This window comes from Meriones unguiculatus, chromosome 2, assembly GCF_030254825.1.
Source record: "Meriones unguiculatus strain TT.TT164.6M chromosome 2, Bangor_MerUng_6.1, whole genome shotgun sequence".
Classification (NCBI taxonomy): domain Eukaryota; kingdom Metazoa; phylum Chordata; class Mammalia; order Rodentia; family Muridae; genus Meriones; species Meriones unguiculatus.
The window spans coordinates 77,812,737-77,826,890 of NC_083350.1; the positions used below are offsets into that span (position 1 = coordinate 77,812,737).

The 14,154-nt window shown below is 41.6% G+C and overlaps 1 protein-coding gene across 4 annotated transcripts in view; it reads left to right on the forward strand.

The window, feature by feature from the left end:
* Ash1l (ASH1 like histone lysine methyltransferase) overlaps positions 1 to 14,154 on the forward strand; it is a 118,408-nt gene extending 104,254 nt beyond the window's left edge. For all 4 annotated transcript variants that reach the window (XM_021637698.2, XM_060377728.1, XM_021637697.2 and 1 more), the window contains 9 exons: positions 1,809 to 2,057; positions 2,674 to 2,760; positions 4,034 to 4,124; positions 5,389 to 5,527; positions 5,646 to 5,818; positions 7,799 to 7,965; positions 9,838 to 9,878; positions 10,945 to 11,246; positions 11,706 to 14,154. In XM_021637698.2, the coding sequence (XP_021493373.2) occupies positions 1,809 to 2,057; positions 2,674 to 2,760; positions 4,034 to 4,124; positions 5,389 to 5,527; positions 5,646 to 5,818; positions 7,799 to 7,965; positions 9,838 to 9,878; positions 10,945 to 11,246; positions 11,706 to 11,797 (1,341 nt within the window). In that variant the 3' untranslated portion in view covers positions 11,798 to 14,154. The remainder of the gene's footprint in view (positions 1 to 1,808; positions 2,058 to 2,673; positions 2,761 to 4,033; positions 4,125 to 5,388; positions 5,528 to 5,645; positions 5,819 to 7,798; positions 7,966 to 9,837; positions 9,879 to 10,944; positions 11,247 to 11,705) is intronic.

Sequence of the window (14,154 nt, forward strand, 5' to 3'; positions counted from 1 at the left end):
GGTACTTGGAACTGAACCTTCTATGTCAGAGCAGCAAGTACTCTTAATTACTGAGCCAACTCTCCAAACCCAAGAAAAGTAGTTTTCATTAAGTACTCTTAAGAGTATGCATTATATTGTGCTAAGAATTGTAAAATTCTTTTTATGAAAAACATTCTGGCCGAGTATACTGATGTATAACTTTAATCCCAGCATTTGGGAGGTAGACGCACGTAGATCTTTATGAGTTCAAAGGCAGCCTGGTCTACATAGAGTTTCTTACAGTGAGCCCCTGTCTTGGACAGAGGTGGCAGGTGGTTTCTCAGTCAGCCAGGTTGCTCTTTAGGTTAAAGTACTATGCAAGTCTGGCAACCTGAATTTATTCCCAGATCCCATCGTGTAATGTTGGAAGAAGAAAATTTTCTCTGCTAAGTCATTATCTGATCTCTGTGTGCATGGCGTGGTCTGTACGATGCCCAGATGGCAATAATAATTTTTTATTAAAAATTAGCTCAGTCAGTAAAAATGTATGTAGAAGCATGAGGACCTAAATTTGAGCCTCAAAACATATATGGGAATGACAGGTATGGCCAGTTGTAGTGTCACATACCTTTAATCCCAGCATGAGTGAGGCAAAGTAAGTGGATCTTTGTGAGTTCTATGCTAAACCTGGTCTCTAGGGTGAGATTTAGGTCAGCCAGGACTGTAATGAGATCCTATCTAAACAGAAAAAGCCAGATGTGATGGTGTGCCCTTGCAGGCCCAGAATGTAGGAGGCAGAGACAAGAGGATGCCTGTGGCTCACTGGCCAGCCAGTCCATTCTAACTGCTTAATTCCAGGTCAGTGAGAGACCCTGCCTCAAAGGTGGCAGGGTTCCTCAGAATGACACCTGTGCTTTTCCTGTGTCCTACACAGACAGACAGGCATGCATGCATATGTGTGCAAGATGTGTATCCATCACTGCTTTGTTCATGAAAGTAAGTACAAATGAAGCCAAGCTTGGTGACTCACTCATACTTGAATGGTTGGGGCAAGAAGGTCAGCTCAAGTTTGAGCCCGTACCAGGCTTTATATTAAAACCCTGCCTCCTGGGGCTGGAGAGATGGCTCATCGATTAAGAGCACTGGCTGCTCTTCTAGAGGACCATGGTTCAATTCCCAGTATCCACATGGCAGCAACTCTGTCTGTAACCCCGGTTCCAGACAGAGTGTCAGCTACTGACACCCTCACACAGACATTTATGCAGGCAAAATACCAATGAACGTAAAATAAAAAAAAAATTATTTGAAAAAAAAAACAAAACCCTGCCTCCAAAAGCAAGCCTAGTGTATTACTCTGTAGTGACTTGAAAAAGGAAATTCTCTGGTGACTTTGAAATACCCTGGAGAACAGAGCAGATCACTGGAGTAAATAGAGACTGAAAGACAAAATGAGAAGGTAATAAAGAGGTAGGAGAATACTTAGAGTAATCTGGAATTCTGACATAGTTTCTATTAAAACCCTGCTCCCATAGACATTTGCTATGTGCTCCAAGCATTTGCAAGACAAAGGTAAATGGGAAATTTCTACAAGACATTATGCTTGCAACATTAATTAAAATGTAATGATCACTGTGTATTTGATCTTATGGAAAGTAAGGCTCTTGACAGGAATTCAGTAACAAAGCAATAGAAAAAACAGAAACACCATACTCTCTAAAGTCTAATTTTAATTCATTGTACTTCAGTTTGTTTGCCAAAGAGGAAAAATAAAGAAAATCATGCTGCCTCTGCAGGTATTTTTAAACCAGATGAGAAAAGCAAAAATTGTTTCTTTTGCTTTTTTTCAGAAGTACTATGGGCGTAAATCCCCAATTGGGAGAGATGTTTGCCGCTTACGAAAGGCCTATTACAGTGCCCGGCATGAGGCATCAGCCCAAATCGATGAGATTGTGGGAGAAACAGCAAGTGAGGCTGACAGCAGTGAGACCTCAGTCTCTGAGAAGGAGAATGGGCATGAGAAGGACGATGACGTTATTCGCTGTATCTGTGGCCTCTACAAGGATGAAGGTCTCATGATCCAGTGTGACAAGTGCATGGTGAGCGCTGGAGTGATGCAGGAGCCTGAGCATGCTGTTTTTATCATTCATTTATGTCTTCCTTTCCTCTTTCTACCAATTTTAATTGTACATTTCTCACAAAGTCTGCACCTAGAAGGGTAGCATTTGCTATAGTGTTTTGCCTTGAAAAACATGAACCATAGTACACAATATCGAGCATGAGCGCAGGTAGACTCCAGTGCGTGGTGTTTGCTCACAGAGGCTCCAACTGGAAGAGCCTAGACTGGACTCAATTTGTGTTGTCCTCCAGACCTGTATACTGTTACTTTATTTGTTCATGGGGCTGTGAATAGTACATAAGGTCATTGAGAAGATAAAGTCAAGTGTGAGTATAAAGAGTTTGACGGTAGCAAGTATGTTCATCTTCGTTTTCACTCATCTTCCATTTTATTTGTCCAATCTATATATTCAAATCGATGTGTATACTTTTATTCAAACATTGTTTTACTCTTGTTTTTTCATTTGTTTCTAATTCTCACTCAGACACTGTGTCGTAATTCCTCCTTTAACTTTGCCCTGTCCTGTTGTTTGTCATTATGACCTCTCGGGGCTCCTCTGAGTGTAGACCCCTTTGTCACGTGTGCCTGTGTTCCAGGTGTGGCAGCACTGTGACTGCATGGGCGTGAGCACAGACGTGGAGCACTACCTTTGTGAGCAGTGCGGCCCTCGGCCTGTGGACAGGGTAAGCTGACCCACAGTCAGGAGACACAGTGCGCTACTGTGCAGGGCTCCTCGGTCTCCATGCCTCAGCTTCACACTGAGGCTAGGAGTTCTTGACGTTCCTTTTCTCAGGACTGTAACCAAAGGAAAATAAAACAATGAGGCTTTGTGAAAGAAATGGCACTATATAAAGCTGGGCCATGCACTCGGGAGGCAGAGGCAGGTGCTTCTCTGAGTTTAAGGACAGCCAGGGCTACACAGAGAAACCCTGCTCAAAGGGAAAAAGAAATGATACGATATAAAACAAAGATTCTTTTTTTGTTTTGTTTTTGAGCTAGGAATTCACTGTGCAGCCCAGACTATCTCCAGACCCACCCTCGTCTTGCCTCTCCATGGTAGAGACAGAGTTGTAAATGCCATTTGTGTCAGGTAGATTTTTGTTGAAAACAGCTCTTGCCTCAGAGTTACATAATGTAGTAAGTCGTGACTTGACCAAGTTGGGTGGGTACTGCTGTACTTGTATGTATGATCCTGGGCTGCCAGGTGAGCGCAGTGCTTACAAGTTCTTGCTGCTAAACCTGAGTTTAGTCCCAGGGATCCACCTGGTAGAAAGAGAGAATCAGTTCCTACAAACTGTCCTCTGACAGTTTGTATGCCGTGGCAAGCTAGTACCCACACATAGACGCATATATACACACATGCATGCATATACACATAATCAATAAATGTATATGTATGATCTTGATTAAGTTACCGTCCTAAAAAGAAGGATTTGGGCAGCATTTCTTTTCCTTTTTTAGGGGGGTATAACCTTGTAGCCTTAGCTGTCCTAAAACCCACTCTCTAGACTAGGCTGCCCTCAAAATCAGAAATCCACCTTCATTACGCAGCGTTTCTTAACCCAAGTGTTGCTGTCATATAAAGCTGGACAGTTTGATGTTGTGAGGGATGCTATTTACAGTGTTTGGCTTCCCCAGCTTTGGATACTAAATACCTGTAAGTAGGCTCCAAAGACCCTTGTCACTGTTTCATACACTCTCAGATGCCACTGGGATTGCACAGAACCATCTCAGACCTAATGCCTTGTCTTAAGTCTTGTCACCTACTATCATTTCTTTGGGTTTAAAAACTGATGGTGTTCTTTTTTTTTTTTTTTTCTTCATATTTGTAGTGTATTGAAGTGATTTTAGAAAGTATTGAGTGGAGATTTTCAGTTCTTTTCCTTTCTTGAATTGAGATTATTAGGCCAAATGTAATAGTTCTAGCCTTTCCCATTGACTCTCTGCTCTTCTCAGGAGGTACCCATGATTCCTAGGCCCCACTATGCCCAACCTGGCTGTGTCTACTTCATCTGTTTACTCCGAGATGACTTGCTGCTTCGTCAGGGTAAGTACCGTGGCCCAAACCCCACTGACCTTTCAGAGTTGTAGGAAGTAGATGCTCCATGCATAGTGGTTATCATCCTGCGTGGATGACTAGATTATTACACTTTATACTTAAACTCATCATTACCCCACTTCCAACATATATACTGATTTGTAGAGACAGCTTTATAAAGCTAATTTTATTTTTCTTTGAAGCTCCCATTGTCCTCTCTTTTCCCCTTCCCCCTCCCACCAACCCCTTCTCAAAAGTCCCTAGTTTGTGTTTGCACATATGCACGACTGAGATGGTGTGTGTGTGTGTGTGTGTGTGTGTGTGTGTGTGTCCCACTGCAGCATTTCATTAGGATTGCCCGCATGAGCATGGCTGGAAGGATATATCATTTACTTCAGCAAGGGAAGCTTACCATAGGCTATTTCCCTGAACACTATGACTCTACACCCTGTTACCCTAACAACCATTAACTGTCAGTAGCTTTCCGGGGCTGGTGGGGCTGTATGAGCCCCTCCCCTTAGGTTGGTAGCTTTTGTTTAGTGTCTTGATTATATGTGAGGGGTATTGTCTTGTTATTACTGTTTTTCAGACTGTATAGCTCAGGTCACGCCTCAAACTCCCACCTGTCCTCCTGCCTCAGCCTCCCATGTTCTGAGATGATAGGCATTAGCTACCTACTTGGCTTATACTAGCTTTGTCTGTTTGCTTGTTTGTTTGCTGTGCTGGTGGGTGAGCCAAAGCTGCAGACATGCTGCTAGTCAGACAGCCCAGAACTGAGCTATGTCCAATGTCCTTATAGTAATCTTAAAGCTAGTGGCCAGGTATGGTGGTTCTGTATCTTTAATTCTATCTGAGGGCAGGGAAAGTCTGAATTTGAGGACAGCCTGATCTACTTAGTGAGTTCCAGGATAGCCAGGGTCATGTTATAAGATCTGTCTCAAAAACTAATAATAATAATAATAATCCTCAACAACTAATAATAATAATAATAAATCTAGTAAAGAAACACAGCAGAAAGTACAAAAAAATCAAAGGTCCTTCTGTAATTCTCACAGTTTAGAATTGATAATAGTCATTGTGAGGCTGCTGGTTTTACTTTCTCTTGCTCTCTTTTGTAGTACTAGGGATTGAACTCAGTTCCTTGCTCCTTTAATTACTGAACTGTCTTACTACCGTTCTCCATATTGTTTTAGACTCTGGATCAGATAAAAGGATACCTATGGAATGCATCCGGGTCAATACTAATGTTCTCCTTTGTTCTGTACCATTCTAGGTGACTGTGTGTACCTGATGAGGGACAGTCGGCGCACACCTGATGGCCACCCAGTCCGCCAGTCCTATAGACTGTTATCTCACATTAACCGAGATAAACTTGACATCTTCAGAATTGAGAAGCTTTGGAAGAATGAAAAGTATGTGCTGGGTCCTCTCCTTGCAGCTGCACTGGAGCCTTGAAGCTGCTAGTAGACCTAATCACTCCTTTCTCATTTTCCTTTTTGTTTCTTGTTTGTTTGTTTGTTTGTTTTTAAGAGAGGAACGGTTTGCCTTTGGTCACCATTATTTCCGCCCCCATGAAACCCACCACTCTCCATCCCGTCGGTTTTATCACAATGAACTATTTCGGGTGCCACTCTATGAGATCATTCCCTTGGAGGCTGTAGTTGGGACCTGCTGTGTGCTGGACCTTTATACATATTGTAAAGGTAAATGATGAAACCTTGTTAAGAGGTGATCTGTGGGACTAGATAGAGGGTCAGCAGTTAAGAGCACTGTCTACTCTTGCAGAGGACCTAAGCTCAGTTACCAGTATCCACATGGCAGCTCAGAACCATCTGTAATTTCAATTCTAGGGGACCCAACACTTTCTTCTGGCTTCTATGGGCACCAGGCTTACACATGGTATACATATGTAGGCAAAACATTCATACACATTAAAAAAAAAAAAAGTAAATCTAAAAATATTAAAAACATTTCTCTAATATTAGCTATGGGACATCAGAGAGAAGTTTTTCCTTTTTTTTTTTTTTTTTTTTTTTTTTCTTCTTCTTCTTCTGGAGACAGGGTTTCTCTGTGTAGACCTGGCTGTTCTGGAACACGCTTTGTAGACCAGGCTAGCCTCAAACTCAAAAATCTACCTACATATGTCTCCCAAGTGCTGGCATTAAAGGCATGTGCTACCGTGCCTGCCTCCCTCTTTTTTTTTTGTTTAATGAAGCACAGTTGGGGTTTAATAAAGATGTTTTGATATATTTACTTATTTATGTATTCATGCATTTTGCAACAGGATTTTACTGTACTGTGCTGGCCTGGAATTCACTGTGTTGGCTTGAATTCCAGAGTCAGATCTAGCTCCCTCTAACTCTGCAGTGCTGAGATTAAAGTTTATGTGCATCACCATACCCAACTAATAAAGGTATTTTAATGTGTAAACACAACAATTAAGGAAGACAGAGGTACTCAGAAAGAACCATATATGAGTGTCCCTGAGAGAGTCCCTTCTATTCATTGCTCAGTACTTATATACTCATAACACCACCACCACTTTTTTAGTTTGGGGGGTGTTTGCTTGTTGGCAAACATTCAGGCCCAGCATTTTAAAATATTGATCTAATTTTCAAAATCCAGCTCCATATTTTACTACCTACATACTTACTTAACCAAGCATAAGTTTCCTTAATTTATCAAATTTTTCTGAGTTTTTACAAAGATCAAATAATCTACAAAAGTTCTAGTTATGGCTAGGTGTCTGTTTGTTGCCATGATTAGCGAGGATTTAGTTGCCTGTACCTTTATTTCAATATAGCAAAAAGCTTCACCATAATAAATATTCTGTTCCATACTGACAAACTGCTTATAGTTCTGTGACCCTGACTTCGCCAATTTAAAAAAAAAAAGTATTCGCTTTTCAGCGTACTTCTTCATATTTCTGCCTCTTCCTGTCTCACAGTTTCCCTACGCACCTCGGAGTGTTTGCTCAAAACCCCCTACAACACTCAGCCTATGTTTCTGGGTCCTTTACAGTGTGCTGTTCCATTCCGCAGCTATGTTCCTTCTGGATATAGTGCTTGAAAATTACTTTCTTTGGAAAGGTGGAGTTTTGAGGGGAGGGCCTGCTTCTTCTACAGCCACCGAATACTTGATTTTACAGCCTTTTCTAATTTTTTAGGGTCTGTCTCCTTTCAGTGGGTCTGTCTTCTCTCTCAGAGATAGATGATGTCCCCAGGGCTGCTTTTAGGAACAAAGGAAAATCAGATTTACTTTGTTTCAGATATTTTTATTCTTGTTTTTTTGTTGTTTTTTTGTTTGTTTGTTTGTTTTTTGTTTTTTGTTTTTTTTGAGACAGGGTTTCTCTATTTAGACCAGACCTTTCTAGCCATGAACTCAGAGATCCTCCTGCCTTGCTGAAAATAAACGTGTACACCATCACTCTTGGACCTAGATCTGTTTTATTTTTAATAATGTGGTTATCTGTAGGTATCTATGTATGAATAGTGGTACCTTTGGGAGCCAAAGGGAGAGCGTCATATCCCCTGGAGCTGGAGTTAGAGACAACTGTGAGCCCTCTCACCTGGGTTACTGGGTCCCAAACTCTGTCCTCTGTAAGAACAGCATGTACTCTTAGCAGCTGAGCCATCTCTCTGGCCTTGGGGAGTCAGATTTTGTAACAGTGTTTGAATTTGCAGGGAGACCCAAAGGAGTAAAGGAACAAGATGTGTACATCTGTGACTACCGGCTCGACAAGTCGGCACACCTATTCTACAAAATCCACCGGAATCGCTATCCTGTCTGCACCAAGCCCTATGCCTTTGATCATTTCCCCAAGAAGCTTACTCCCAAAAGAGATTTCTCAGTAAGTCACCTTTGTTTTTGTTTTTTGTTTTGTTTTGTGTTTTAAGGCAGGATGTCACCACTTAGTTCAGCTAATCTTCAATTTTCAGTTCTCTTGCCTCTACCCCCTAAGTGTTAGAACTACATGCATAATACTTGAGACCTCACTATTCTTTCCTTTCAAAAAAAAAAAAAATGTATAGTGTGTGTACACATGCACAGATACAGGTGAGAAAGCCAGAGGAGACTGGCTTCCCTGAACCCTGACACAGGGTCTCTCACTGTACCTGGTGCCAATAACCAGCAAGCTTGAGTGACCCTACTGTCTCTGCCTCTGCAACCAGCACTGGACCACAATCTGCTTTTTTTTGTGATTACTGAGGATTTGACCCCCCCGTCCTCAGGCTTGTATGGTGAGTACTCCTACCTGTGGAGTATTCTCCTTGTCTCTCTACACCTTCCTTTCTTCATATTCATGGGACTTTTAAAACTTTTTTGTTTTTTTGTTTTGTCAAGACAGGGACTAAAGGTATGCACCGCTGCCACCACCACCCAACCATATTTATAATTTCAAGAACCATGTAGAAGCCAGTGTGGTGGTGCACTTGGGATACAGAGGCAGGTAGATCTCTGTGGGTTCAAGTCCAGCTAGGGCTACATAGTGAGACCCTGTCCCAATAAATACGTAGAAAGAAAACAAAAATAACCTTTTGTTTTTATGTTTTTGAGACAGGGTTTTACTATATAGCTCAGGTTTGCCTCACAGCCACTGTGTGGCCTAGGCTTATCTTGAGTGTCAAGCAGTCTTAACTCTTAAAAGCCCTTTGATGTTTTTGTCTTTCTTATGTCTAAATAAAAAATGTAAGCCATGGGTGTGGGGACACACACCATTAATCCCAGCAGAAGCAGGTAGAGCACTAAAGATTTTGAGGCCAGCATGGCCTGTGTAGCAAGTTCCAGGCCATGTAAGGCTACATACTGAGGCCTTGTCTTAAAAAAGGGCGGGCTCTAGGCCATGGGAACGGACTCAGTGGGTAAGGGCACTCGCCCTAGAGCATGCAGCCCTGCCGCGATTCCTCAGCCTGCGCAGTGGGAGTGCGGTGCATGTGCACCCACGCAGAGCGCTCGAAACAGTGAGGGTGGTTCCAGATGTCATCCGAGAAGTAGCTTGACCATGCTCGCTTGTTTTTTGTTTTTGTTTTTGTTTTTTGTTTTGTTTTTTTTTGTTTTTTTTTTTTTTTTTTTGAGGGAAGTGTACAGGATGGTTGAGACAGGGTTTCTCTATATAGCCTTGGCTATCCTGGACTCACTTTGTAGACTAGGCTGGCCTTGAACTCACAGAGATCCGCTTGCTTCTGCCACCCTGAGTGCACACATTTTTATTCTCTGCTCCTCTCTGGGTATTTTTTCTAGTTGTTGGGAATACAGACCAATGATTTTCATTCATTTACTCCATACGATTTTGGTCATTATCATCTCTGTTATATTGAAACCCCAGCTGACAGATTCCTCATCCTGCATCTTCTTTTAAAGTGAGAATATTAATTGGCTGTCCATTGCTGTGGCAGATTTTCGGAGGTAATCTGCCTAAAAGAAGGGAAACATTGTTTTGGCTTACAGAGGTTTTATCTTATCATTCCTGTAACTGCTGTGGGCATGTTACAACGCAGTACATCAAGGCAGGAGCATGAGGAAGAGAAAGTGATTCACCTTACTGCAGTAAAAAAAAAAAAAAAAAAAATTAAAGAGTGCAAAGGAGAAAGGTGTCAGCATCCCAATGAAAGTTTTATGTAAATAAGTCACCCAAATTGCCTTCTTTATTTTAGTGTCCCCAGATCAGATCCAACATTAATGTGCCTCCCTCTGTCCCCCTCCATTTTTTTTCTCTCTGCAGCCTCATTATGTCCCAGACAACTACAAGAGGAACGGAGGGCGGTGAGTCCTAGAAGAATGTGAGGGTTTTAAGGGGTTGGCCAGGAGCTCTTACAGAACAAAAAAAAGCACGTAGTTCCTCATTGGTCTCCACTACTTGGATTGGTTATTCTGAGGGAAAGCCCAGTTTAACGCTGTCACTAAAGTAGGAGAGGTGCCAGTCCCATTAGCATTCTTAGCAAGAACAGGGGAATGTAAAGATAAGAGAAAGAGAACAAGACTAGAAACAGTGCAGATGGATTCTGTATCGTTATAAAATCTGAGCTCTCTCCAAAACATGATGGTGTATCAATTTTTGATGCATCTATTGAAGAGATACAATCAGTATTGCACAGGTTTTTTTGTTTGTTTTCTGTTTTGTTTTGTTTTGTTTTTGCTTGATTTGTAAATAAGGCTATTCCTCTTGAAGGCTTTTCTGTTGCCTGTCAGTTAAGAGCGTAAGTGGCTGGGGCTGTGGAAATGACTCAGTAGTACTGCTCTTATAGAGGACATGAGCTCTCTTCTCTGTAGCTATGTCCAGTTGTTCATGGCCACCTGTAAATCCCGCTCCAGGGGATCCAACACCCTCTCCTGGCTGTGTTTTATGGGATTCTATATCAATTTTGCTTCAGATTCCTGAGAACAAGGAGAGAGATTTAATTATACAAATAGAAGTTAAATTTTGGGTCTGGAGGGATGGCTTAGTGGTTAAGGCTGCCCTACCAGAGGACCTGGAAGGTCCCAGCACCTACATGTCTGTAACTCTAGTTTCAAGGATTTGACACCCTCATACAGACATATATGCAGGAAAAATACCGGTGGACATAAAATAAAAATAAATAGATTTTTAAAAATCTGTGTTAGAACACTAATCTAGCATGCACAAGTACTACCATAAAAAGGAAAATTAAATTTCAGAGAAAAGTAATGGTTTGTTTTACTGCTGATATTCAGGTTTCTTAACTTAAGCCAAAGCTCTAATAAGCAGATTCCAGGACCTCACTCCATTCTTAGGCCTCTAGCTTTCATTTTTCACCCTCTCAAAGTGCCTTTGTCAGCCTTGCCCTGAATTCACATATCCTTTTGGTAGATCGTCCTGGAAATCTGAGCGCTCAAAGCCACCCCTAAAAGACCTAGGGCAAGAAGATGATGCTTTGCCCTTGATTGAAGAGGTGCTGGCTAGTCAGGAGCAAGCAGCCAGTGAGATGCCCAGCCCTGAGGAGCCAGAACAGGAGAGAGTCACTGGGGACGTCAGTGATGCTGGAAAGAAACCAGAGGAAAATAGTCAAGAGCCCCAATTAGCCAGCACACCTGAGGAGCGGAGGCACAGCCAGCGGGAAAGGCTCAACCAGATCCTGCTCAACCTCCTTGAGAAAATCCCTGGGAAAAATGGTAAGACTCAGGCTCATAATTAGGCTAGAAGATAGCGAGAAAAAAAGTAGTAAAAAAGCAAGTCTGTGTGTGTGTTGTATTAGAGAATAAACCTAGTACCTTAGATATGCTAGGCAACACATTATACCACTGAGTTTTGTTTGAATTCAGAACAACTCTAGTTACTATGGTAGCATAGAGTGTGTTCTAAGCAAATGGTTTAGTTCTCTCGTAACTCAGTCTCTCAGTTACACAGATTAGCTTCACTTCAAAGTGAGGCCAATCTGAGATGTTGTCTCTCAAGCGCTAGAGAACCACTTTCTTTTCTTTTGTGGAGGGTGGGGAGTACAGCTTCAAAACAAGAACTTAGTGCTAGAAGCAGACCTGATTGCTTTAGACGAAGTGGTTCGCTTTAGAGTGCAAATTCAGAGTGTGATACAGGAAAGCGTATTTGATGAACTGCCTTGGTTCTGTTTTCAGCCATTGACGTGACCTACTTGCTAGAAGAAGGATCAGGCAGGAAACTTCGAAGGCGCACTTTGTTTATTCCAGAAAACAGCTTTCGGAAGTGACTCTTGAAAGAATAAGAACCTCGAGCATCTGGGATCCAGTGGCACCAAGTCCTGTCTCTTGCTCTCTGGATGTGGACAGGGGCAGAAAAAGTTCCATCCAGGCAAGAGGAGTGGGGTCATGTCTCTGACATTAGGTACTTACTAAACCTTGGAGCTAGTGGAGAGAGAGAGAGAGGAAGTAGGCTTGTCTGGGGCAGCTGAGTTACTTCTCCTCTTGATAGCTTTACCCTAAGGGTTAATATAGAGAGGAGGACCACGTTAGGAGTAGCCGGAAGCTATTGGTACTTTACAGCACTTGGTACTCCTCAGAGCTTGGGTTCTTCTGGGTTGCCCTCTGACCCTGCAGGCACTAAGAAGCTGCTTCTATGACCAGGTGTAAATTCAAATCCAAAGGGAGGGGCCCAGATCCCAGCCCTGTCCCATTTATTCTCTTTAGCTCTAAGAGCTACGTCAGAGACCTAAAACAGATGTAGTAGCTGAGGCGTCTTCTGAGCTCCTGGACCAGGAAAGTTCTTTGTTCCTTCTTGCCCAACCAATCAAAGTAATAGAACATGATTAATTGCTCAGAGCACTTAGAACTGCTGCCATTCTCCCTACCTCTACTCCCCAAAATAGAATCAGTAGAATCATGGGGTAGGAGAGGCCCCCATGGGGTCCAAAGGGCAGTATTTGTAATTATTTTTGGTTTACCCTTTGTAACCTACCGAACATATTTTTTCCTACTGAGAAAGCCAAGCCCCCGCCAGCACACACGCTGCTTCTCTTCCTCTGTGTGCGTGCGTTTGTGTGTGTGTGTGTGTGTGTGTGTGTGTGTGTGCTGTGCAGCAAGATTCACTGCAAAAAAAACAAAACAAAAAACACTTTTTAAAACTACATAAAAACTCTAAACTTCTCCCCTAACAAAACTCACTACAGAACTGTTGAGCAGCGCTCGCTGGGTATTTGTTGCAAGCGTAGATCACCGTGGAAAGCACTACTCTTACTTTCTTAGCTGTGTGGTCTCCAGTGCCACCTTCTCACCACTAGTCCCGTTTCTCCTCTGCCTTTCTGAATGACTTCACCATCAGGAGGTATATCCAGGGTCTCCTTCCCTTCCAGTCTCTTGACCAGAAGTTACCAGACCATACTGTCTCTTCACAAGTAAAATTCAAAAAGCTTTGCTTTGTCCTCTCAGACATACATATGCATATACATTTTAGATGTTCTTATAAGAGAAAAGATGGTTTTTAAATGTGCCAAGTTATGTGTGTGTATATATGTGTGTGTGTGAGTGTGTATATATGTATATGTGTGTGTGGGTGTGTGTGGGTGTGTATATATATATATATGCTGTGAGATTGGTAAGCAATACATTAGTAAATACATCATTACTCTTTTCCGATACTGGACCAATGATGTCCTAACTGTACAATTCCTTCCCCTTACGAAGACGACGCTCTGACTCATTTAGATAGAAACATTTTACCACCTTTCATTCCATTGATTTTCTTTTTCTTTTTCTCCTGTGTTATTCTTAAGGGAAAAGAGAGAGAGAAAGAGGGGGATGGCATAGATCCCCTTGAGCAGAGAAAAAGCAAAATATTTTATTAAAGAAAAAAGAGAAATTAAGAAAATAGTTTGGAGTATTTTCTTACTGTAGAGAAGCATTGTACATTACCACGAGACCTGGGTATAAGATACTCACGCGTGGAGCTGGGGATTGCATGCGAAGCCCATTTGAGTGGTTTCTTTTGTTTCTCATTGCAGGGGGGAGGACTAAGGGCACTTTCGGGGTCTCCTTTTAGTCAAAAGCAAGAAATGACAAGAAAGAGCTTAAAATCAATGTTTTCCTTTAATAGTGTTAAACACTAAAATTTTAAAAAAGAAAGAAAAAACTTTGTAAAATTTAAGAACAGAAGCAAAAGACACTACGCTGTCATTTTATCTTTCTTTTGTTGAAAGATTAAAAACTGAAATGTTTTTTAGACAATCAAATGTTAGGTAAGTGCAAAAACTTGTTTTTTCTTACTGGTGTAGAAATTAATGCCTTTTTTATTTTTCAGTTATTTTATAATAACAAAATAAAAACAACCCCAGCTTCCAGGTGGGGTTTGATGTTTGAAATGCGGGGAAAAGCACTACATCACTGCAAATAGATACAGAGCTAGTCTGCATGTCTGTAGGCTGTGTGATTGCGGAAAATATAAATGCTGCTAATATATTTCCTTTTTACAGAAAAGCATATCTAAATAGATGATTGTTTTGATGTTAATCTTTGTAAATTATGTATTACCAATTTTAACATTGGATGTAATTGCATAAAGGCTTGCATCTCAATCCTTGAAAATCTAGCATTAAATGGAAACAACTTTTCCTAA